At 40.7% G+C, this 25,270-nt stretch overlaps 1 protein-coding gene across 1 annotated transcript in view; it reads left to right on the forward strand.

The window, feature by feature from the left end:
* Positions 1-25,270, forward strand: part of ADGRG4 (adhesion G protein-coupled receptor G4) — a 98,554-nt gene that overhangs the window by 63,719 nt on the left and 9,565 nt on the right. The window contains exons 13-19 of the mRNA XM_036919182.2: positions 8,556-8,690; positions 13,583-13,702; positions 14,866-14,911; positions 15,775-15,878; positions 17,892-18,013; positions 19,897-20,165; positions 23,311-23,389. Of these exons, the coding sequence (XP_036775077.2) occupies positions 8,556-8,690; positions 13,583-13,702; positions 14,866-14,911; positions 15,775-15,878; positions 17,892-18,013; positions 19,897-20,165; positions 23,311-23,389 (875 nt within the window). The remainder of the gene's footprint in view (positions 1-8,555; positions 8,691-13,582; positions 13,703-14,865; positions 14,912-15,774; positions 15,879-17,891; positions 18,014-19,896; positions 20,166-23,310; positions 23,390-25,270) is intronic.

A 25,270-nucleotide genomic window follows, 5' to 3' on the forward strand; every position in this document is an offset into this window, starting at 1 on the left:
TACCCTTGTGTAGAACTCATTGGAGGTTACCACACAGGAACTGCCTTTTTTTTTTGGTATCACTAATCTACACTTACATGATGAATATTATGTTTACTAGGCTCTCCCCTATACCAGGTCCCCCCTATAAACCCCTTTACAGTCACTGTCCATCAGCATAGCAAAATGTTGTAGAATCACTACTTGCCTTCTCTGTGTTGTACAGCCCTCCCTTTTCTCCTACCCCCCCATGCATGCTAATCTTAATACCCCCCTACTTCTCCCCCACCTTATCCCTCCTTACCCACCCATCCTCCCCAGTCTCTTTCCCTTTGGTAACTGTTAGTCCATTCTTGAGTTCTGTGATTCTGCTGCTGTTTTGTTCCTTCAGTTTTTCCTTTGTTCTTATATTCCACAGATAAGTGAAATCATTTGGTATTTCTCTTTCTCCGCTTGGCTTGTTTCCCTGAGCATAATACCCTCCAGCTCCATCCATGTTGCTGCAAATGGTTGGATTTGCCCTTTTCTTATGGCTGAGTAGTATTCCATTGTGTATATGTACCACATCTTCTTTATCCATTCATCTATTGATGGACATTTAGGTTGCTTCCAATTCTTGGCTATTGTAAATAGTGCTGCGATAAACATAGGGGTGCACTGATCTTTCTCATACTTGATTGCTGCATTCTTAGGGTAAATTCCTAGGAGTGCAATTCCTGGGTCAAATGGTAAGTCTGTTTTGAGCATTTTGATGTACCGCCATACTGCTTTCCACAATGGTTGAACTAACTTACATTCCCACCAGCAGTGTAGGAGGGTTCCCCTTTCTCCACAGCCTCGCCAACATTTGTTATTGTTTGTCTTTTCGATGGCAGCCATCCTTACTGGTGTGAGGTGATACCTCATTGTAGTTTTAATTTGCATTTCTCTGATAATTAGCGATGTGGAGCATCTTTTCATGTGTCTGTTGGCCATCTGTATTTCTTTTTTGGAGAACTGTCTGTTCAGTTCCTCTGCCCATTTTTTAATTGGGTTATTTGTTTTTTGTTTGTTGAGGCATGTGAGCTCTTTATATATTCTGGATGTCAAGCCTTTATCGGATGTGTCATTTTCAAATATATTCTCCCATACTGTAGGGTTCCTTTTTGTTCTATTGATGGTGTCTTTTGCTGTACAGAAGCTTTTCAGCTTAATATAGTCCCACTTATTCATTTTTGCTGTTGTTTTCCTTGCCCAGGGAGATATGTTCAAGAAGAGGTCACTCATGTTTATGTCTAAGAGGTTTTTGCCTATGTTTTCTTCCAAGAGTTTAATGGTTTCATGACTTACATTCAGGTCTTTGATCCATTTTGAGTTTACTTTTGTATATGGGGTTAGACAATGGTCCAGTTTCATTCTCCTACATGTAGCTGTCCAGTTTTGCCAGCACCATCTGTTGAAGAGACTGTCATTTCGCCATTGTATGTCCATGGCTCCTTTATCAAATATTAATTGACCATATATGTCTGGGTTAATGTCTGGATTCTCTAGTCTGTTCCATTGGTCTGTGGCTCTGCTCTTGTGCCAGTACCAAATTGTCTTGATTACTATGGCTTTATAGTAGAGCTTGAAGATGGGGAGTGAGATCCCCCCTACTTTATTCTAATTTCTCAGGATTGCTTTGGCTATTTGGGGTCTTTGGTGTTTCCATATGAATTTTTGAATTATTTGTTCCAGTTCATTGAAGAATGTTGCTGGTAGTTTCATAGGGATTGCATCAAATCTGTATATTGCTTTGGGCAGGATGGCCATTTTGACGATATTAATTCTTCCTAGCCACAAGAATGGGATGAGTTTCCATTTGTTAGTGTCCCCTTTAATTTCTCTTAAGAGTGACTTGTAGTTTCCAGAGTATAAGTCTTTCACTTCTTTGGTTAGGTTTTTTCCTAGGTATTTTTTTTGATGCAATTGTGAATGGAGTTGTTTTCCTGATTTCTCTTTCTGTTGGTTCATTGTTAGTGTATAGGAAAGCCACAGATTTCTGTGTATTGATTTTGTATCCTGCAACTTTGCTGTATTCCGATATCAGTTCTAGTAGTTTTGGGGTGGAGTCTTTAGGGTTTTTTATGTACAGTATCATGTCACTGCAAATAGTGACAGTTTAACTTCTTCTTTACCAATCTGGATTCCTTGTATTTCTTTATTTTGTCTGATTGCCGTGGCTAGGACCTCCAGTACTATGTTAAATAACAGTGGAGAGAGTGGGCATCCCTGTCTAGTTCCCGATCTCAGAGGAAATGCTTTCAGCTTCTCGCTGTTCAATATAATGTTGGCTGTGGGTTTATCATAGATGGCCTTTATTATGTTGAGGGACTTGCCCTGAATTTCCATTTTGCTGAGAGTTTTTATCCTGAATGGATGTTGAACTTTGTCAAATGCTTTTTCAGCATCTATGGAGATGATCATGTGGTTTTTGTCTTTCTTTTTGTTGATGTGGTGGATGATGTTGATGGACTCTCGAATGTTGTGCCATCCTTGCATCCCTGGGATGAATCCTACTTGGTCATGGTGTATGATCCTTTTGATGTATTTTTGAATTCGGTTTGCTAATATTTTGTTGAGTATTTTTGCATCTACGTTCATCAGGGATATTGGTCTGTAGTTTTCTTTTTTGGTGGGGTCTTTGCCTGGTTTTGGTATTAGGGTGATGTTAGCTTCATAGAATGAGTTTGGGAGTATCCCCTCCTCCTCTATTTTTTGGAAAACTCTTAGGAGAATGGGTATTATGTCTTCCCTGTATGTCTGATAAAATTCCGAGGTAAATCCATCTGGCCCGGGGGTTTTGTTCTTTGGTAGTTTTTTGATTACCGCTTCAATTTCGTTGCTGGTGATTGGTCTGTTTAGATTTTCTGTTTCTTTCTGGGTCAATCTTGGAAGGTTGTATTTTTCTAGGAAGTTGTCCATTTCTCCTAGGTTTCCCAGCTTGTTAGCATATAGGTTTTCATAGTATTCTCTAATAATTCTTTGTATTTCTGTGGGGTCTGTCGTGATTTTTCCTTTCTCGTTTCTGATACTGTTGATTTGTGTTGACTCTCTTTTCTTCTTAATAAGTCAGGCTAGAGGCTTATCTATTTTGTTTATTTTGTTGAAGAACCAGCTCTTGGTTTCATTGATTTTTGCTATTGTTTTATTCTTCTCAATTTTATTTATTTCTTCTCTGATCTTTATTATGTCCCTCCTTCTGCTGACCTTAGGCCTCATTTGTTCTTCTTTTTCCAATTTCGATAATTGTGACATTAGACCATTCATTTGGGATTGTTCTTCCTTTTTTAAATATGCTTGGATTGTTATATACTTTCCTCTTAAGACTGCTTTTGCTGTGTCCCACAGAAGTTGGGGCTTAGTGTTGTTGTTGTCATTTGTTTCCATATATTGCTGGATCTCCATTTTGATTTGGTCATTGATCCATTGATTATTTAGGAGCGTGTTGTTAAGCCTCCATGTGTTTGTGAGCCTCTTTGCTTTCTTTGTACAGTTTATTTCTAGTTTTATGCCTTTGTGGTCTGAAAAGTTGGTTGGTAGGATTTCAATCTTTTGGAATTTTCTGAGGTTCTTTTTGTGGCCTAGTATGTGGTCTATTCTGGAGAATGTTCTATGTTCACTTGAGAAGAATGTATATCCCGCTGCTTTTGGATGTAGAGTTCTAGAGATGTCTATTAGGTCCATCTGCTCTACTGTGTTGTTCAGTGCTTCCATGTCCTTGCTTATTTTCTGCCCGGTGGATCTATCCTTTGGGGTAAGTGGTGTGTTGAAGTCTCCTTGAATGAATGCATTGCAGTCTATTTCCCCCTTTAGTTCTGTTAGTATTTGTTTCACATATGCTGGTGCTCCTGTATTGGGTGCATATATATTTAGAATGATTATATCCTCTTGTTGGACTGAGCCCTTTATCATTATGTAGTGTCCTTCTTTATCTCTTGTTACTTTCTTTGTTTTGAAGTCTATTTTGTCTGATATTAGTACTGCAACCCCTGCTTTCTTCTCGCTGCTGTTTGCTTGAAATATGTTTTTCCATCCCTTGACTTTTAGTCTGTACATGTCTTTGGGTTTGAGGTGAGTTTCTTGTAAGCAGCATATAGATGGGTCTTGCTTTTTTATCCATTCTATTACTCTGTGTCTTTTGATTGGTGCATTCAGCCCATTAACATTTAGGGTGACTATTGAAAGATATGTACTTATTGCCATTGCAGGCTTTAAATTCGTGGTTACCAAAGGTTCAAGGTTAGCCTCTTTAGTATCTTACTGCCTAACTTAGCTCGCTTATTGAGCTTTATGTACATAGTCTGGAGATTCTTTTCTTCTCTCCCTTCTTATTCCTCCTCCTCAATTCTTCATATGTTGGGTGTTTTGTGCTGTGCTCTTTCTAGGAGTGCTCTCATCTAGAGCAGTCCCTGTAAGATGTTCTGTAGAGGTGGTTTGTGGGAAGCAAATTCCCTCAGCTTTTGTTTGTCTGGGAATTGTTTGATCCCACCATCATATTTGAATGATAGTCGTGCTGGATACAGTATCCTTGGTTCAAGGCCCTTCTGTTTCATTGTATTAAATATATCATGCCATTCTCTTCTGACCTGTAGGGTTTCTGTCAAGAAGTCTGATGTTAGCCTGATAGGTTTTCCTTTATAGGTGACCTTTTTCTCTCTAGCTGCCTTTAAAACTCTTTCTTTGTCCTTGATCTTTGCCATTTTAATTATTATGTGTCTTGGTGGTGTCCTCCTTGGATCCTTTCTGTTGGGGGTTCTGTGTATTTCCGTGGTCTGTTCGATTATTTCCTCCCCCAGTTTGGGGAAGTTTTCAGCAATTATTTCTTCTAAGATACTTTCCATCTCTTTTCCTCTCTCTTCTTCTTCTGGAACCCCTATAATATGGATATTGTTCCTTTTGGATTGGTCACACAGTTCTCTTAATATTGTTTCATTCCTGTAGATCCTTTTGTCTCTCTCTATGTCAGCTTCTATGCGTTTCTGTTCTCTGGTTTCAATTCCATCAATGGCCTCTTGCATCTTATCCACTCTGCTTATAAACCCTTCCAGAGTTTGTTTCATTTCTGTGATCTCCTTTCTGGCATCTATGATCTCCCTCCGGACTTCATCCCATTTCTCTTGCGTATTTCTCTGCATCTCTGTCAGCATGTTTATGATTCTTATTTTGAATTCTTTTTCAGGAAGATTGGTTAGGTCTGTCTCCTTCTCTGGTGTTGTCTCTGTGATCTTTGTCTGCCTGTAGCTTTGCCTTTTCATGGTGATAGGAATAGTTTGCAGAGCTGGGACAAGTGATGGCTGGAAGAACTTCCCTTCTTGTTGGTTTGTGGCCCTCCTCTCCTGGGAGAACAGCGACCTCTAGTGGCTTGTGCTGGGCAGCTGCGCGCAGACAGGGTTTCTGCTTCCTGCCCCGCTGCTATGGAGTTTATCTCCGCTGTTGCTGTGGGCGTGGCCTGGTTTGGGCCGCTGCTCCAAATGGTTGTAGGGGGAGCGGCCTGGAGGCTATTTATCTCCATAAGGGGCCTCCCTGCTCCCTGCCGCCCAGGAGTTAGGGTGCCCAGAGATCCCCGGATTCCCTACCTCTGGATTAAGTGACCCGCCCTGCCCCTTTAAGACTTCCAAAAAGCACCCGCCAAAACAACACAACGACCACAAAAAAAAAAAAAAAATTTTTTTTTAATTAAAAAAAAAAAAAAAGGTGGCTGCCCGTTTTTCTTTATTCTCCGGCACCAGCCTCAGGCATCTGCTCACCAGTCTTGCTGCCCTGTTTCCCTAGTATTGGGGTCCCTATCCTTTTAAGACTTCCAAAAAGCGCTCACCAAAACAAAACAGCAAAAAAAAAAAAAATTGGTTGCTCACTTTTCTTATGTCCTCCGGCGCCCAGCCTCCGGTGCCTGCTCACTGTTCTTGCTGCCCTGTTTTCCTAGTATCCAGGGCCCCCTGTGCACGCACTGTGTCTGCACTCTGGCCCGGATGGCTGGGGCTGGGTGTTCGGCAGTCCTGGGCTCCGTTTCCCTCCCGCTCTGCCTATTCTTCTCCCACCGGGAGTTGGGGGTATGGGCGCTCGGCTCCCACCAGGCAGGGGCTTGTATCTTACCCCCTTCACGAGGCACTGGGTTCTCTCAGGTGCAGATGTGGTCTGAATATTGTCCTGTGTCCTCTGGTCTTTATTCTAGGAAGAGTTGTCTTTGTTATATTTTCATAGATATATGTGGTTTGGGGAGGAGATTTCCGCTGCTCTACTCACACCGCCATCTTCCGATCCCTCCTCTGGCTGCTTTTAATTTTTTTTGCTTTTTGTAGTTTGACTATTATGTGCATAAGCATGTTTTCCTTTGTATTTACCCTGCTTGAGGTTTGCTGAGCTTCTTGAATCCGTAATGTTACGTCTTTCACCAAATTTGGGGGAATTTCCACTATTATTTCTCTAAATATTGTTTCATCACCGTTCTCTCTTTCCTTTTGCAACTCCAATTACATGTATTAAAAAGTTTTGGTTCTGCCCCACAGGCCCCTGAGACTCTTTAAGTGTTATAATCATTTTACTATTTGTTCTTCTGATAGAGTAGTTTCTATTGATATATCTTCAAGTTCACTGACCTCTCTCATCTTCATGGTACTACTGAACCCATCCAGTGCAATTTTTAAAATGTTGATATTGTTTCAGTTGTAAAACATTTTTTGGCTTTTGTTTCTCTGGTGGTATTTCCTCTTTTTGCATTAATTGCAAGCATATTTTCTTTTAAATACCTGAGCATAGTTATACTAGCTATTTTAAAATTCTTGTCTGCTAACTCTAACATCTGGGTAATTTCAGGGTTGGTTTCACTGATTGCCTTTTCACTTGAAAATGAGTCACATTCATTCTTTCTTCACATATGGGGTAATTTTGGATTATGTCCTGGGCATTGTGAATGTTATGTTGTGGAGACTATGGATCCTACTATATTACTCTGAAGGTGATTGATTTTTGTTATACCAGGCAATTAACTTAGTTGGAATCAAACTCTAGATTCTGTCTCTTGGATGACAGTTCAAATCCCAGTTAAGCTCCTTTATCCTTAGCTAGAGTCTTTTCTGCACATGTGGTTCAGAGGTTAAGCAGAGTTAATGTTCAGAATTTTGGGTCCCCCTCTCCAGCTCTTTCTTTTCCAGGATTCCTCCCAACCTTCAAGTGGCTGTGTTTCCCATGACCTTTGTTTTCTGTTTTTTCATGCCCCTAACTGTAGGTTTTCTAGCAGAGCTTTGCATGTCCTTCACAGCACTAATTTCAGCCTGCTACCAGGTTAAAAGCTGTAAAAACAGGTAACTCACCTTGTGATGTTACCTTTTTCCAAATCTGCCTGCTTTTCTATATTTTCCAGTATCTTCAAGTCATGGTTATTTTGTATAGTTGTTATATGCAGGAAGGTCAAGTCCATTAGGTGCTGCTCAGCCATACTGGAAACAGGGGCTGACTTCCCATTGCATTTTGGTTGCATCTGGAGCTTCTTGTTATAGACCATGGTGGAGAAATGAGTCAACCATCCCCAATCATATTCTCTGTACCAAACTGCTTACATGTTGAAGCTAAATCATAATCTCTCCATGGTACTCAATTGCACTAACAGAGTTTATTTGTGCCAAGAGAAAAGCCATATGACTTTTGAGTTCACAAGTCATTTTCAGAACTATTATAAACTTTCAACTCCCCATGATATACCCCATCTAGATAATAGTTCCTTGAAAGGCAGCATAAATAATTGGGAAAGTGTGGGCCCAAATCACATAGATCTTTGTTCAACTACATCCCAGCCATCCCAGCTGTGTGACCTTAGACAAGTCATTCAATCTCTCTAGTCTTCCATTTCCTGATAGAATACAACACACCTTCAGAGTTGAAAAAGGGACTAAATGAGATAATGCACATAGGGATGTACCTTATTTGGCCTAGGAGAGTCCAGGTCAAAACTGTGGACCCAGCTTATTGATGAAACTCCCTTTTCTCTCAAAAATGTTCCAGTACTTATCAAATGCTATTACAAATCAAATCAGCAGTTCTTAGGATCGTGAACCTCTAGCAAAATTCCTAAAGCCCAATGCCTCACTTTTTAACAAAAGCATTGCTCAATAACCTGTGGGGCAAATGTCTAATGCTATAGTATTGGAGGTTTTTTTGTTGTTGTTCTGTTTTTTCCCTCTCAAAACTGTACAGGAGAAGATGCCCTGCCTTCAAAGACTGGCCTTTATTTCTGAGAATCATGGCGAATCACCTCATTTGTCTTTCCCCTTTCCACTTCTATGAATACCCAAGTGGAAGCAGATCGAAGGAAGAAAAACTCAGGATAGGTTTAGAAAGGAAAAGGTGGTGTGTGTGTGTGTGTGTGTGTGTGTGTGTTGTGTGTGTTGTGCGTGTATGTGTGTGTGTAAAAGCTGTAGCGTTGCTTGTGGAGCTGGTTCCCACCCTTTGGCCTTCTGCATGATACTCCAGGGTTGAGGCAGGGTCTTGGGTGGGAGTTCGGGGGTCTTCAAGCTGAGGGACGATGACTCCAGTTTTCATTTCCTGGTTTTTCTTGGCAGATACACCTAGGCGAAGTCCCTCTGGGGAGGGTTTTGGCTTCCATATATTTGCCTAAATCACTGAAGGAGAGAATTCCTCTTAGCAACTTACAGACCATCTTGTTTAATTTCTTTGGCCAAACTTCACTTTTTAAGGTAAGTTCTTGCCTCTGGTAACTGTTGTGGACTGACATACAGTGACTCATTGTAATTATGAACTCTTGCTATTTTCATGATGTTCTGTTTATTTTAGAATATGCTATCTGGTTTATTCCACAAATCTCCTAGCACAACCCCTGGCCCTCAACACAAATCAATGCATACTTTAATCATGTTCCACAGTTTTTAATTTTCACAGCTTCTCAGCTTTGGAAGGGACCTTAAGGATTATCTGGTGACCAAACAGGCTTCAAGATGCCTTAAGGCCAGAAAAGAATAGCAAATTCTCCTGATGAAATGCTGTTCTGGTGGGTCAGTGCTTTCCTCCCAAATCTTCCCTGGCTCCTCAAAGCCAACATACCTTCTCTCTTTGGGGCCAATTTATTTAAAGCTGAGGGGTGTCCGGCAGGCCATCTGCCTGTGGGCATTTGTTGCTCCTTCCCACCACCTCCACAGAACCTTCTCTGAGGGCTCCAGTCCTCACCCATTATTGAAACAGAGAGGCAGTATGATGCAGAGGTTAAGGGCATGGACTCGGAGGCCAGACTGACCTGATTTAAAGCAGGTTATGCCACAGTCTACTTGCGTGACCTTGGGCAAGTTATTCAACCTCCATGTGCCTTAGTTTCCTCCTATGTAAAACAGGGGACTAGTAGTACCTCACTGGGCTGTTAATGAGGTTACATAAAATATAACTTTGTATGTTAATACACACAAAGGGCTTGGATTATGGCCCAGTGCATAATAAATACCATGTAACTATTTGCATTGCTGTTATTTGCCTATCTTAGGACTCTGCCTAACAAAAGGCCTGTGCCTTCAGCCCACTCTGTCCCATCTAGCTGTTGAGAAGAGAGCAGAGTTAGCAGGAAGTTGTGTTGGTGATGATCATTATTAATTGTTACTATTTCCACTTAGTCTTTCATTTATTTCTCATGAGAAACCATGACTCAAAGAATGCTGTGGTCTGAATGTGTCCCTTTGAAGTTCATGTGTTAAAATCCTAAGCCCAGAGATGGTAGTATTAGGAGGTGGACCTTTGGGGAGTGATTAGGTCATGAAGGTAGAATCCTCATGAAAGAGATTAGTGTCCTTATAAAAAGCCCAGAGAGCTTGCTTGCCCCTTCTTCCATGTGAAGACAGAGCAAGAAGATGCCATCTGTGCACTGGAAAGTGAGCCTTCACTAGAACCTGACCACATAGGCAATCTGATCTTGGGCTTCATGTCTCCAGAACTACAATAAATAAATTTCTGTTGTTTATAAGCCACTCAGTTTGATATTTTGTTTAGCTGTCCAAATGGGCTAAGACAAAGAGGTTACACAACTAGGAAGTCACATAGCTAGGAATCAAACCCAGGCTGTCTGATCCTACAAAGTTCAAGTATTTAAGGAGGTCCATATATTAATGCCCAGGTGTATTTCCATTTTCTAAATAAGTTATCCAAAGAAATGAATTTCTAATGGTCAAATATTCACAGAGTTATTTTAGGGGGGTTTGTACTGGGCCAACTTAAATGTACCACATACCCATGTCACATACCAACTCAAATATAACACATTATCTCCAGGAATGTCATTAAGATGTTCCATTGTGGAATTCTCTAGCCATTCCCCTGTCTATCTAAATTTAACCTGTTCCTGTGGGCCTAGCTCAAATCCCAGGAAGCCTAGCAGGAGTTCATGATCCCCTGCTCTCGCTTGCTCTCCTCCCCACTCTGTATTCTTGTGTTACACTTCTGCCTAGATTCTAGACCAGTTTTGCCAAGTAGGTTGTGGCATATATCATGACTTAAACATGTTTTATTTTCATGGAAGCTAGCACAGAGCAAGATGCCCAACATGTTTTCAGTAGTGATAGATAGATAGATGATAGGTAGGTAGGTAGATAGATAGATAGATAGATAGATAGATAGATAGATAGATGGATATAGATAGACAGATAGATAGATATAGATAGATGACAGATAGAGACAGATAGGTTGATAGGTAGGTAGATAGATAGATAGATAGATAGATAGATAGATAGATAGATAGATGATAGATGATATATGGATATAGATAGATAGAGATAGATAGATAGATAGATAGATAGATAGATAGATAGATAGATAATATAGATAGATAGATAGATAGATAGATAGATAGATAGATAGATAGATAGATAGATAGATAGATTTTTAGGCCTTATTTTAGTGGGAAAAATTAGGTTGGACCCTGAACAAGCCAGTTAATGAATACAAATTTTAATAAAAATTAAGAATGTGGCTCATAGCACTCTGACTCTTTCGGTAAGCTTGTAATTTCCCTGTATCATCTCAAGTGCCATTATTTTGGTCTTAATTTCTCCTCATTCTTCAAAGAGCTGTACTTGTTTCATAGAATAAAAGATAAAATTGTTTTGCATAGATTTCATATTTAATGCATAATTTTTATTCACTAACATCTTCCACAGAAAGGAATTAAAGATCTTTGCCAAAATTAGCCTTCAGACATTATAGTAGTAGATGAAGAAGGATTTTGCCATCAAATTCAAAACTGGAAGGGCTTTTATAACTCACAGTGTTCCATCCCCTCACTTTACCAGTGAGGATATTGAGACACAGAGCAGGGGAGATACCTGCTGGAGGTAACACCATTTAGTCATTTATTCATGCAATTATTTATTCAGTCAGCAAATATTTATTGAATTCCTTTTATGTGTCTTCTGTGCCGATGATGCTAGGGATGCAGAGGTAAGCAGGAGGGATGGGGTGCTGCCCTCGGGACCTTACAGTCTGATCGGGAAGGACAGACACTAAAGGTTCTATCACTGAAGGGAGCCCCCTGAGGGTGGGACTGTGCCACTGGCTGTTGGGGAGTGAGTACTTACAAGAGATGCCACCCTTAAATTACCTATCCCCTCGAGTCCCGAGTCCCGAGTCTGACAGCCTTGCTTTCACACTGCTTCCAGCAACATCTTTTGATCAAAGCATTACCTGTCATAAACTGAAGGAACAAAATAGCAGGAGACTCACAGACTCCAAGAAGGAACTAGTGGTTACCAAAGGGGAGGAGTGTGGGAGGGTGGGTGGGGAGGGAGGGAGAAGGGGACTGAGGGGTATTATGTTTAGTACACATGGTGTGGGGGGTCACGGGGAGAACAGTGTAGCACAGAGAAGGCATATAGTGGATCTGTGGCATCTTACTACACTGATGGACAGTGACTGCATTGGGGTGTGGGTGGGGACTTGATAATATGGGTGAATGTAGTAACCACATTGTTTTTTCATGTGAAACCTTCCTAAGAGTGTATATCAATCATACCTTAATAAAATATTGAAAAAAAACACATTACCTGTCATTACAACACACTACCTTCAAAATCTTTGATAAGAACCACTCTTGGAAAACACATACCTCGTCCCCCCCCCCCCACCAGTGCAGTCCTCCCAGAGAGGGACAAAGCACCAGGCATGTCCAATATGGCAGACGGGCTCTGGGAGCGTAGAGGAGGGCCCTTACCCTCATCTAGGAGATGAGGAAAGGCCTCGGGTAAGAGAGGTGCCGGCTGAGACCCGAGGCTGAGTGAGAGCTCGAAGACGAGACAGGGTGAGGAGAAAGAGGGAGGGGTGTTTGAGGCAGAGGGAACGGCTTCATAAAGATTCAGAGTGAAATAGGTAAAATTTGAGCCTAGAGTGTAAAGGGTGGAAGGGTGAGAAATGATTTAGCTCCTCTACCTGCATGGTTGCTATTTCGTTCATAAGGAAAATCAAGCGAGAGAACAGGTTAGTAAAATCCTGGCTCACTGTGTGTTTCTCCTCCTCTGGCCTTTCCAAAACTGTATCTCTTAGACTAAGTTGGGAAGGCCCAGTTCTCGAAGGCCACGGGGCTCGGGAGTCTGAGGGCTTGCCATCCTCTGAAAGTGGCCCTGCCGGCTCCCCCTGGGAACGTCTGGGCTCAGCTCCTCTGCACTTTCTTGGCAAGTCCTCCGAGGATTTCCTTCCTCTTCCTCCTGCCTTTCAGCTGCTGATCTCTTGTCTCTCAGCTGCCTTGCCTCCTGGACACTTAGCCTGTGGCACTTCAGGCCTGTTAATTAGCAAGTTCCACAATCTGATGGCTACATTCTAGTTTGTTTCCTTCGAAGCGGCATTTATTAAGCATCCCTGCCCTATCATTCACTAGCTGTGTAACCTCTGTCCAAGCTTTTGAGCCTCCCCAAGACTCCGTTTATCTGAAAAAAATGCCTCTATTGTTTCAGTGAGGGCTTAAGTTAGTGTATCTGCAAAGTGATTAACACAGTAACTGGCTCACCATGCATACAAGGTAAAACAACTGCTATGTGCTAGGGCATGCGGGGGACGCCAGACACACACCTATGCTCTGGCCTTAGAGTTCATGGTCCCCTAGGGAGGAGATGACTGTCCTCAGAGACTTGTTCCAAGCTAGATGCTGATCATCCTGCTTCCATCTCCAGGAAGTGGCTTATAGCTAACCCATGATGGATTTATGTTCCCTGTAGGGAGAGACTCCCTAAAAGTAGGTAAAGACAGTGGAGGGGTAGAACCGGGTAAGCTGTGAAATGTCGGGGCCCAGAGAGTTATCCGAGTAGGGAATAGTTTCACTTTGTTTCTAGAGCAGCACTGAGTAGCAGGTGCAAAACCAATGCTTGTTGGGTAGTTATTTAGGTGTGTGGCTGGATTAATGAATTGTTCTAGCTTGGTGTAATTGAGACCTATGTGCAGACAAGAGATGAGCTAAATGACCTCTAAAAGTTTCTTCTTAGCTTGCCACTTTACTGTCCATATTTCAGCACCTAATGCTGTGTAGTACTTCAAAGTTCTAAATGGATCATTAACATGTGAGAAATTTAGAACCTGAACTGCTCTCCCTTATATTTGTTATCTGTAGACCAAAAGCATCACTGGAGCCTTAACCACGTATGTTGTGAGTGCCAGCATTTCAGATACATCCATTCAAAACTTGGCTGACCCAGTGGTTATTACTCTGCAGCATATTGACGGAAACCAGGTAATATATTCATTTTCATCTCAGAGTAAAAAGGCCTCAGAAACATTCCATGATTTTCCTATTAAAAATAATTGGCTAGTTAACAGATGTGATTCTAAGGCTTAATGAAGACTGCCCCACTCCAGGTAGCAGAGGTGCATCGTAATTGGGGCCTTCTAGAGATAATGCTTTAGCTTAAAGGGATACCTAATGGTGGGCTTCTAGTACTGTGACAGATTGGCAGAGGAGTGACTGGGGACAGGTGGATCTTTTGGTCGTCCCATCATACTAAGTGATATTTAATCCCATTTATTTTTGAGTGAGGCAAACAGCTTAATTCAAAATAATTGGACATTTTTATCCTTTGAATTTCCATGAAGAGCATTAAAATAGGTATTAATTATCACTGAAGGATTGAAACCATAGTCATATGGCATAACATAAGGTATACATTACTAAATGATCAAATTAAGCCATGGTATAAGAATGAACTACTATTCCATTCTTTCATGTAAATGCATGTCCAGTGTGAAGTCTTAACAGCTTCCTTCATTCCCAATCTACAAGACCATATGGTGCAGCGTATTTTTCACAGGTCTTAATTCTAGAAGGGAAGAAGGAAGAGAGGGAGAAGGAATTAAAAAAAAGAAACCCAGAAACCAACTACAACATGTTAGATGGGTAAGATCCCTCAATTCCCACTGGGGCCACAGCTCTCCAAGCATCCCCCGATAACCAATTTCTCATTGGCCCCATTTCCTGGAGACTGTAGGAAATGGGGAGGCCTCAAGAATGCTTACTAAGCCTAATGAGGAGGCAGCTTAACCTTGTATCCAGAAGGCTTGATCTCAGCTGTGAGTCCCAAATTCCAAAGTTCCAAGACGAACACCTCTACTCATCGCACCTGCACTGACCTGGGTCTTGCACCAGGAGGGCCTGGCAAATTCCTCTATTATGAAATATTTCAAAGGACACATACTAGATCACCATGCAGTAACATGCTGTTTTCACACTTGTAAACCCAACTTACTTGTGGTTAGTCTTAAAACCAGCTCAAACAATGGTCTGTGTGTGTGTGTGTGCATCTGAAAAATATATTGAGAAGAAAACACTTGTATATAGTTGTCAGTGTGCAGTAACTACCACAAGGAAAGATGTTTACCTCTGATTTTTCTTTTTTCTAGATTTATGATCAAATTCACTGTGCCTTTTGGGACTTTGGGAATAACAGTGAGTATTTTTATTAACAAGCTTTGTCTTTGGCGCTCAATGAGATGTTGCCCCTGACCATTTTCCTATTTGGCAGTTGCACGGGAGGGAGTTGTACTGAAGCTGGTGTCTTATCAGAACTTACAGAGAGCGCTGAGCAAGATACAAATGTGAGCTTTATCTCTAATTAGGACATGGAAGTTAATTTTTTTCTTTTTGATAAAAGACTTATTTGGGAGACCAGAAAAATCACATGACTCAGGGGTAAGCAAAGTTAGAAGAAAGAAAATCAGAATATCCAGTGCTAAGTAGCCTTGGCTTGTTTGAAGAAAGTTGAAGAATGAATGTCTAGCTCTTTTTCTGTGCTTTGCCACGGAGATTTGCAAGGAGGTCCAGACCATGATCTGGCTTGAGTGCAAAGTGCTTGAGACCATTTGAATTCTGGGTTGAACCAGTTGCTTCTGATGTTTATCCCAGCCCCACCGAGTAGGCCCAGGTGTCAGCCTCTTCCTGTAGCTTATGTCCTTCAAAAACTTCTAGATCTACTTGTTTCCTATTTATGCTACTTAAAAGCAGTCCTTACTGTGTCATCCCAGCATGGCGGCAGAACTGTTGCTGGTGATTAGAGTCTGTCTTAATCTGTAGAAGTATGATGCAAGAACAGGAAAAGTGAGAGCAAAAGAAGTTATGCCATTTACAAAGTCCCCAGAAAGTCAATTTAGCCTATTAGACTTAATTTAATTTCAGTGATCAATTATACCTCTATCTTGCTCTCTTAACAACCAATACTAATTATAACACACGTTCCAAAGGTGCATATAATGAAAAGGTAAATATTTCTGAGAAAAACGAAATTGCTTTGAATTCCCTTCTGTCTCCTGCAGATGGGCAAGGCGGCTGGAATTCATCAGGCTGTAAAGTAAAGGAGACAAACGTAAATTACACAATCTGTCAGTGTGACCACCTTACCCATTTTGGAGTCTTAATGGTGAGTTGTCTCTTAATTGTTCCTTGATAGAATTTTGACAACCTTTATTAGATTATGGACCAGGAATATATGTGAGAACTAAGTCATGGAAAAGGGACATGTCACTGGAAAAAAGCACCCCCCTTTTGTTTATCCAAGGTAGAGCAGATTGAAACAAATATTTAGGTTTCCCACAAAATTAATGCCTGCTCCTAAAAATTCAAATGTTACAGAGCAGGTTCCTATAATCCCCTTCCCAAGAGACGACCACCTCTAACACCTTCCTGTGTAGTCTTTCAGATTCTTTTCCTATGTGTATATTAATATACGTTTTGTTTTATAAAAATGGGATCAAATTATTCAACTGTTTTTACCACTTGATTTTCACCTAACAATATATATTAGACACCTTTCCCAGCAAATATGTACCCATCCACTTCACTTTTTAAAAATACCTTTATAGTATTCCCTTGTGTAGATTTAACATTATGAATTTTTAACTAATCCCCTATAGGTAGGCATTTTAGTTGCTATAGTTTTTGTTGTAACATACATTTTTATTCATTTATCTTCCAACACTGGTGGAAGGACTTCTGTGGGATAAATTGATGGAAGTAGTATTGCTGGATTAAAGCATATAGTCACTAAAACATTTTTTAATTTTAATAGATATTGTCAAACTGCAGTGTAGGAAAGACGTGTATTTTAATACCTGCAGTACTTAACCAAGCAATTTGCATAACCAGGCTTCGAGTCTCAGAGTCATAGTTAACTCTTCCATCTCCTGCCTTCCCTAACATTGGGACTTGCTGACTTTTCCTTTAAAATGACTCTCAGAGGTGTTCCTTCTTCTCGACCCGTACCTGAGTACTTTCTTAGTTCGCTTAAATTACTTTATTATGTATATTATTATTGTTACCTGAATGGGTCATTTATGAGTTATTTCTCCTACTAGTGGTAAGGTCCTTGAAAGCTGAGATTCTATTTCATATTTCTTTTCATTTTTTTAAACCATATCTATTCAGTAAATAAGAGATGCTCCATTGATATTTACTTAATTCTAAGAGTTTTGTTTAGCTCCCTCCAAATTGGTGAAAACATTACAGTAGGAGTCAAAAAGCCCAGGGCTCACATCCCAGCTCTGCCACTACCTACCGGTATGATCTTGGTCAGCTTGCTTCCCTTGTTTGGACCTTAGATTTGTCTTTTGAAATGTGAAAGATGGGAGTTGACCAGGATTTCTTAAACTTGGCATTATTGACATTCTGGGCCAAATAACTCTGTTGTGGGGTGTCCTGTGCTTTGCAGGGTGTTCACAGCACCCCTCGCCCCCACCCACTAGATGCCAGTAACACCTCTCCAGTTGTGACAATGTCTCCAGACTTGGCCGAATATCCCTGGGGAAGGGGCAAAATCATTCCCAGTGGAGAACCACCAGAGTAGACCAGCTTATAAAAGCTTCTTAACCTTTTATAAGTCACACATTTCTGTAACCATCTGAGGGAAGCTATGGACCTTCTTCCCAGAACAATGCACACAAATATTTAAATAATTTTGCATGCACTTCAGGTTTTTTATGATCCTCAGGTTAAGAAATTACTGACTGATATACTCTCTAAGGCCCATTTTGTCTCTTAACTTTATGGAAGTTATTTAAAGGTCTAAGAAAAAGGAACATTTTTTTATGTTCTGTGTATTGTTTTGGGACTCTCTGTTCAGATAATGGTTTAGTTTGCATCCCAAATTCACATCTATTTGTTTTAAGTGTGGAACATGTGAATGACAATAGAACCAAGGACTAAATGTTCTCCTAGTGCTGTTGATGGCTCTCCATGCCCTGTGCACAGTAAGGCGCACAAGTCACACTCACAAACAATACACAGTCTTATCATATATCCATCCACATACTCTGGTTTTAAGAGCTATCGCAGAGATGCTACGCCTCCTGGGAACTTGCTGTTATGAGCACCGAAAGCATTTTACCATAGGCTTGCTCTGGCCAATGTATAAAATACAGCACATTGCATTCCCTAGGATTTATCCAGGTCTGCAGTGGATGTAGTGAATGAACGGATATTAATGCTTATAACATACGCTGGATGTGGAATCTCCTCCATCTTCCTGGGAGTTGCATTGGTGACATACATAGCTTTTCAGTAAGTTGATGGAGTCTTCTCTGAGTAAGTTTAATTTGTTTTAATGGACACTGTTGTCATTGTGACCTTGTTTATTTCATGTTAATTTCATAAAAGTTTCCTGTTCATCACAACAGCAAGAGGTCAGATCCCTTAGATTATGAAGTGGGCAGGTTAAAAAACAACCAAGACTCCTGTAAAAAAAAAAAAAGAATAATGGTTTTTTTAAAAAGGGAGAAGGTCGGAATAGGAAAAGATTTCTCCAGAAGGATAGAAAAATACTAACCATAAGTTGGTAAGTTGGACTTTATTAAAATTAAGAACTTCCTTCACCAAAAGACACCAGTAAGATAGTAAAAAGGCAATCCACAGATGAAGATAAGATATTTTCAGTGCATATATCTGACAAAGGACTTGTATGCAGAATATGTTTTTAAAAAAACTCCTACAAATCAAAAAGCAAAATACAAGACAATTAAAAATGGTCAAAACCAGACACCTCACAAAAGAGGATATCCATGTCTAGCCGTAACCCTTGCCCACATGGCTTAATAAGCACATGACAAAGTTCTCAGTATCATTACTCATCAAAGAAATGCTAATTAAGAGCACAATTATATTTCTATGCACCCACCGGACTGGCTAAAATAAAAAATACTGACAGCCACTGTCAACAAGGATGCGGAACAACAGGAAATATTACATGTTGCTGTTGTGGGTGCGAAATGGCACAGCCCCTTTGGAAAATTCTTTGGCAATATCTACAAAAGATAACTGTACATTTAGATAGTTGAGCCAGAAATGTCACTATTAGAAAGAAAGGAGTGCATATATCCACAGGAAGATATATACAAGAATATTCACACAGCTTTATTCACCGTGGCCAAAAATTGGAAGGAACTCCAATGTACATTAATAGTTGACTGGATATTCATAAAATGGAATGTTTCACATTAGTAAAAAAGAATAAACTACTTCTATACAATACAACATAATATTTGAATCTCATAAACATAGAATTGAGCAAAGGAAGCCAGAAAAAGAAGAATATACCCTATGGTTCTATTGATATGAAGTTCCAAGTACAGGCAAGCCTAAGTCTATGGGGATAGAAGGTAGAATATTGGTTACCTCTAGTGGGAGACATTGAATGGGAGAAGGAATGGAGGAGCCCTCTGAGATGTTGAAAATATTGTACCTCTTGATTCAGGTGGAGGTTCCTCAGGTGTATTCATATGTAAAGATTCATTGAGCATTCTTCTGATTTGTGTACTTTGCTATTTACCTCAATTAAAAGACCCCACATAGACACAAAATAAAAATTGCAGAATTTAAATCAACAAATATTTAATAGAAATGAAAAGAATCAAAGGAAACCATACATATATATTTTTTTCATTTGGAAAATACTGGGTCAGTTTCCACAAAATACAATTGTGGCCACTTACTGAAACTTAAGGTCTTATTTCCATGATGCCAAATGTCTGGCTCTTGGGAAATATCCAAGTAACTCCTTGAAATGGTTTCCATAGCAATCCTGCTCTTTGGTCGTATGTAGATCCAGCGGGAGTCTGCTGAAGGAGTGGTGATGGAGTTACAGCATCCAGGAAACTCCTTCCTTCCCTCTCTCCAAAAGAGAAAAAGAAAAAGGGAAAAAAAGGGGGGGGACTGCTTAGCTGAGAAAGGCTATCATTACTCCTGTTAGGGAAAGTCACTATATTTAGGATACTTCAACTTTACCTGGAAAGATGGTAGAAGACTCTAAAATTCAGTACATGTAAGGTAATACGAGTAATTTAATTTTAATAGGCTATTTTTTACTCTTTATTATGCAGATAAGATGTGGCGATGCTTGACTGAAAGCAGAGGCCCTCCTTAACTGAACGTTGTGCCTTTTGTTTTAGCAAACTTCGAAAAGATCACCCTTCCAAAATCCTGATCAACCTGTGCACAGCCCTACTGATGCTCAACTTGGTATTTCTGGTCAATTCCTGGTCGACATCATTTCAGAAAGCAGGACTCTGTGTCTCAGCTGCAGTGACACTTCATTACTTCCTCCTCACCTCTCTGACTTGGATGGGCCTGGAGGCAGTCCACATGTATTTTGCTCTAGTCAGAGTCTTCAACATATACATTCCCAATTATATCTTTAAGTTTTGTCTAGTTGGTTGGGGTAAGTATACCTGCCATTGTCCTGAATGTCTGTCCTTTAAGCCTATGTGTCTTTGTAATTCTAGCTCCACTAGACAGACTATTTGGGATTAAATTCTGTTATTATCCTGGGTAAGGAATTAGGGATTGCACACTGGCATTTAGGTGGGCATCTCTTTTTCTGCATATATTGCTCTATAAATTCAACTTTTAAGCCCTATGGTGAGGAACTGGCCCACAGATATTTATTGAGCACCTGCTTGTGTTGTAGCTAAGTGCTGTATCTACAAGAGTGAACCTGTCAGATTTTATCCTTCCCTTTACAGAAGTTCCAATCCCAACAACTACTTAACTGATGTAACAGCCAACGCTTTGGAGCACTTACATCTGCCACACACTATTATAAGCACTTTACATGATTATCTAAACTTCACAATCTCTCTATGGGAAAGGTTCATCATTATTCCCATTTAATAGATGACAACGTTGAGGCACAGTGAGATAAGGTAATTTGCCAAAATTTATGCAGGCAGTAAGTGGCAAAAGTGGAATTTGAACCAGGAGCCTGTCTCCCTAATTAGGACTTCTCACCTCTGTGACCTCACTTATTATTGAAAGGACCGGGAAAGGACTCACAGTGTGTGAACTGGCGCTGATTCTCACCACCCCTCATGACTGTCACTGTCATGGCTGTCCTGTGGAAGAAGCCAGGAACCGAACTTAGTGTGACTGTTTCCTAACTTAAATGTTGTTTCGTTGGCTTGTTTGCCTGTATTTCTAACTGACATGGTCAGCTCAGCTCTCTCCTTCCTCCCTTAGACTATTCAAGATAGATTTGGGGTTCAGAAGATGTGTTGGATATGTAGAAGTGTATTCAGAGGCATGTATAGGATACATGGGAAGATAGATTTTATCTTCCACAGCTCTGTGAACATAACAGCTTTGTGATTAGCTACTCACCCTGTTAATGAGTTCGTTAATATAGTACGTGCTTTCATTGGCCACACAGTCAGTGCTATTCTCCATGCTGATGTGCGGAACAGAGACAGACAAATATGAAACAAAGCACAATCTAAAAAACAGTTTTAGTACACGTTGGAATCCATCAGAAAAAGAGAGCCACAAGCACTCAATACGCTCCCCTTCATGTGTGGTGGCCCTCATCTCGGGCCAGCCAGAAGACTGGAAGGTGTTGTGGAAGAGGCTTCGTGAATAATCCAAAAAGCAGATAATGCACGTATAGCTGACTGTGCAGGGACTGCAAATAAGCAGGCAGTTTTGGATTTCCTTCTCCCTCATCATTGTTCATCCTCAGCTTCCTTTTCACAGCCTTCCTCCTACGCTTGCCCCCTCACTGTTGGTGTTCTCCGGAATTTGCTTCTTATCTCTCTGATCTTCCCATTCTCCACACACTACACGGGAGCAGTGAGAGGCAGGAAAGGGTAAGGCTTGGTACTTGGAGGCAAAAAAACTTGGAGAGTGTCAAGTACACACCCAAGCCAAGGCCAAGGCCTGACTAGCTTGGCCACTAAAGATGCAATGAGCTGCTTGCGGCTTCAGCTGATGACTTACGTGACAGTGAAAGGGATAATAGTGAAAGGTGCCAGCTCCCAAGTCCCTATCTCATGCATTATAAAGAGCAACACCAAGGCAAAAGGGAGCAGATGGCTACTGCACTAGTTCTTGGATGCCCTGTGGCTGGGGAGCCAGTTCTAAACGGAACCTCTGTGGTTTCGTATTCTGCAGGCTTTGTGCTCAGGGGCAAGTTACAAAGCCTCCCACCTCCTCAGAACCTGGGAGGTGATGAGAAACTGTGTCCTGACAGCCTCCCAGAGGAGATAGTGAGGCAAGTAGGGGATGGTCTTGGAGCACCTCCTCACAGGCCTGCGGACTTCTGGAATTTGTGCAAGGTCACAAGGCATTCCACCAAAATTCAGATCAGTGCCTGTTCAAGCTTTTGCCTGCTTGGCCTCTGGCGATACCTACTGTGTCACCAGGGAGCCACTGCAGAGTGTCCCACTACAGGGAGTCTTGGAGCATTTAAACATTAGGCAAATACAATCAACTATAAGGAAAATAAACATTAGCATCTGTTTAACGTTTGAAGTTCTCTCTTCCTAATGTCAAAGCAACCTGTTGAAAAGGTTTTATTCCTTTATTTAAATCCCTGTTTAAGGCAGTAGATTTGACCACATTTTTTTATAACCAATAGGGATGTCTTTTGGTTTAATAATCAAAGTGTAAACACACCTTGGGAACTGCCTCGTAATTTCCATCCTAAATGTGAGGCCTCTCTGCATCCCTTTCTTCTGAACTCCAACAGGTGTTTTTTTTTTTTTAATGTCTACATCATGTGAGGCACTGCTTGGTTGTGATATACAGAAGGGATTGTCTTGTTTATCACAGAATAGGACAGCAGAAGATATTTTTCAAGATATTTGGAACAGCTTTGAAAAGTATCTTACAAAACCCCTAAAATGTGTGCGGGTGCAATGTTCTTAGTTTAGGAGAGTTACATTCTTAGAAATGAAGAAACCATTAAAGTTTTTGCAAATGTACATGAAATTGGATTTTTAAACCCGATGTCTATACTTTTGTCACATTCATCCACTTTGAGCTGATCGCTTTATAATGGTCTGGCTGAATTGACTGGTCATTAACTGGTCAATCTAGTCAAAATGTCAAACTAGTAATAAGTGAGGAAAAGCTCCTCTGTCAGAAAAGCTCTAAAAGCTGTGGCTGATTGCCGGTGTCCTTCCTCCAAGGTGACCTAGGCAAAAAGAGACTGGGAACTAAGGGGCAGTATTGAAAGGGGCAAAATATTGGTAGCCCATCATCTGTGAAGAACTGCTCGATTCGAACTTGCATTCCAATGAACTAGATACTTCTATTGCCAAGTTGAGTTTTTGGCACTTGAGCTATTTTTAATAACCAGTGGGCGTTGTATTGGAGCCATTGGCATGTTGTTTAGTTTGGCAGATTGGAGGACTCCTAGAAATGTTTAACTTGGAAGAATTCACAAACATTTTGCAAACGATGGTATTTTGATGCCTACACATCTGTGTGGCTTGTTTAAACTGTGTCTTAATGTACCAGCACCCACAGTCATTGATTGGGCTCTCTCCTGCTTTCTGATGGGATGCCTTTGACTTGTTTCCCCACTCTAGGAATCCCAGCGATCATGGTGGCAATCATACTCAGTGTGAGAAAAGATCCGTATGGAACTCTCATCTCACCGACTCCATTGTAAGTACCAGCATCTCAGCTTCTCAGGTGGTGATGCTCTTGACCATCAGGGTATGGTGGGGGGTGCCTGGCATAGGGTTTGGCCTTGATTCTGGCTTCAAGGAGGACTCAGCCTCAGCCTTTCCCACCTAAGCAGTCATGGGCACACTCATATAATGGTTAGGTACTGGGGCTCTTTATAACCTTGGGCAACTTCTCTTCTTACTTCCATTACCTGCTCTGGAAAATGGGGATACTAATGTTTGCTTTCAATGTTGTGTGCTAATTAAAATGACATCATGTATATTTAAGTGCTCAACATGTGGCCCGTTTCATAGTAGGTGCTATGTAACATTTTCTACCATTCAACACTGGTCTCCCCTGAAGAAGACAACACTGTTTTCCTCTGTAAATTGGCTCAACTTTGTTGTCCTGTTGTTTTTCTTTTCTTTTTCTTTTTGATGTATAAGACCATCTCTTTGGTTCTTTCACCTACAGCTACAAAACAAAGTAGCCATTCACTTCACCCCACCTCTCCAGAACTTTCTTTTACAGGCCTATCGATAGTCATCATGTAGTCCTTTAGACTGCACAGTCTCATTCCACACTTCTGATTGTTTTTTACTTACCCATATCTATTCTCTTGATCACTGCCTCTCAAGTTCCTTTTCACTACACATTTCCTCTCTCACTGGACTGAAATCAAATGTGGGAGGTCTTGCCCCCCTAACTCCTCCATATTTCATATTGAGATGACAGTTTCCAGAGGGTCAAAATTATATTGCTCTTTCCAGCAGATGCCTTCTAATTATAATTCCTTCTTATCCTTTCTTTAACTTCCTGTTCTCTTCCCTTCCTTCTCATCTCCTCCTCCATCCTCCTTCCTTGCCTATTTTGTGACTTACAGGGTCCCCAGGGTCTATTAGTGGAGATTCTTCTTCAAAGATCAAAAGCAAAAGCAAAACCATAATAAAACCAACTCCACACCCCATGAAAAGAGCCCTTTCATATGTGAATATAATCAGAATATCACGTTCAGATATATCCAGTACTAAGAGGCAGACTGCTCTAAGAGCTTTTAAAAAACAATTATATTTTGAAGAAGTAATACATACACATGATACAAAATTCCAATGTACAAATGGGTGGAGGTGAAAAGTAAACCCCACTGCCAACCCCCAGCCACTGAGTTTCTCTCCCTGGATGCAACTTTTATTACCAACAATCAAATGTATATAGATACTCTCTGCACCTTTTGCTACGCAAATGGCACATACACACTGTTTGGTACTTAATAATATGTCTTGGAGATGATTCTCTATCCAAACATGTAGTGCTCCCCATTTTAAGTTTCTATAACCTCTTTCAATGCTGAGGAAGATTCAGGGAGCCCTAATTATTAGATTCTATTAGGGAAATTAAATATTTTCCCCCCTCTCTCCCAACACACACAAACACACATGAACTCACCATACATGAAAGTATCTACACCAGCACGAACAATATGATCACAAGGGATTTTCCTGGTTCTGGAAAAAAGGTCTCAGCTAAGTTGACATAGTTAAATTGGCTAAGCTTGTTTCTGTTAAAAAGTCAGAGATGATGCCCCAGTAATTGGAAATGTTATTAGGTGAAGTATCTGTTCATATGAATCAGCACATATTTCTTCTTTAATAGAAACTGTAGAGCCATTAATCAGTCCAATGGCTAGTGTTGCCTTTTGCAGTCCAAACCTGTAGCTGTGGTGGGAGGTTTAAAAAATACATCATATTTTAAAGCAATACAACTAGAGCTGTCTTCTTTTTGTTACACTTTCATTAACTCATCACCTCAGTTTCTTGATAGAGCATCCAGAAAGGCCAGTCATTGCTCTCGTCATTTTACAGTGATATTTATTATGCA

This window comes from Manis pentadactyla, chromosome X (assembly GCF_030020395.1).
Source record: "Manis pentadactyla isolate mManPen7 chromosome X, mManPen7.hap1, whole genome shotgun sequence".
NCBI lineage: Eukaryota > Metazoa > Chordata > Mammalia > Pholidota > Manidae > Manis > Manis pentadactyla.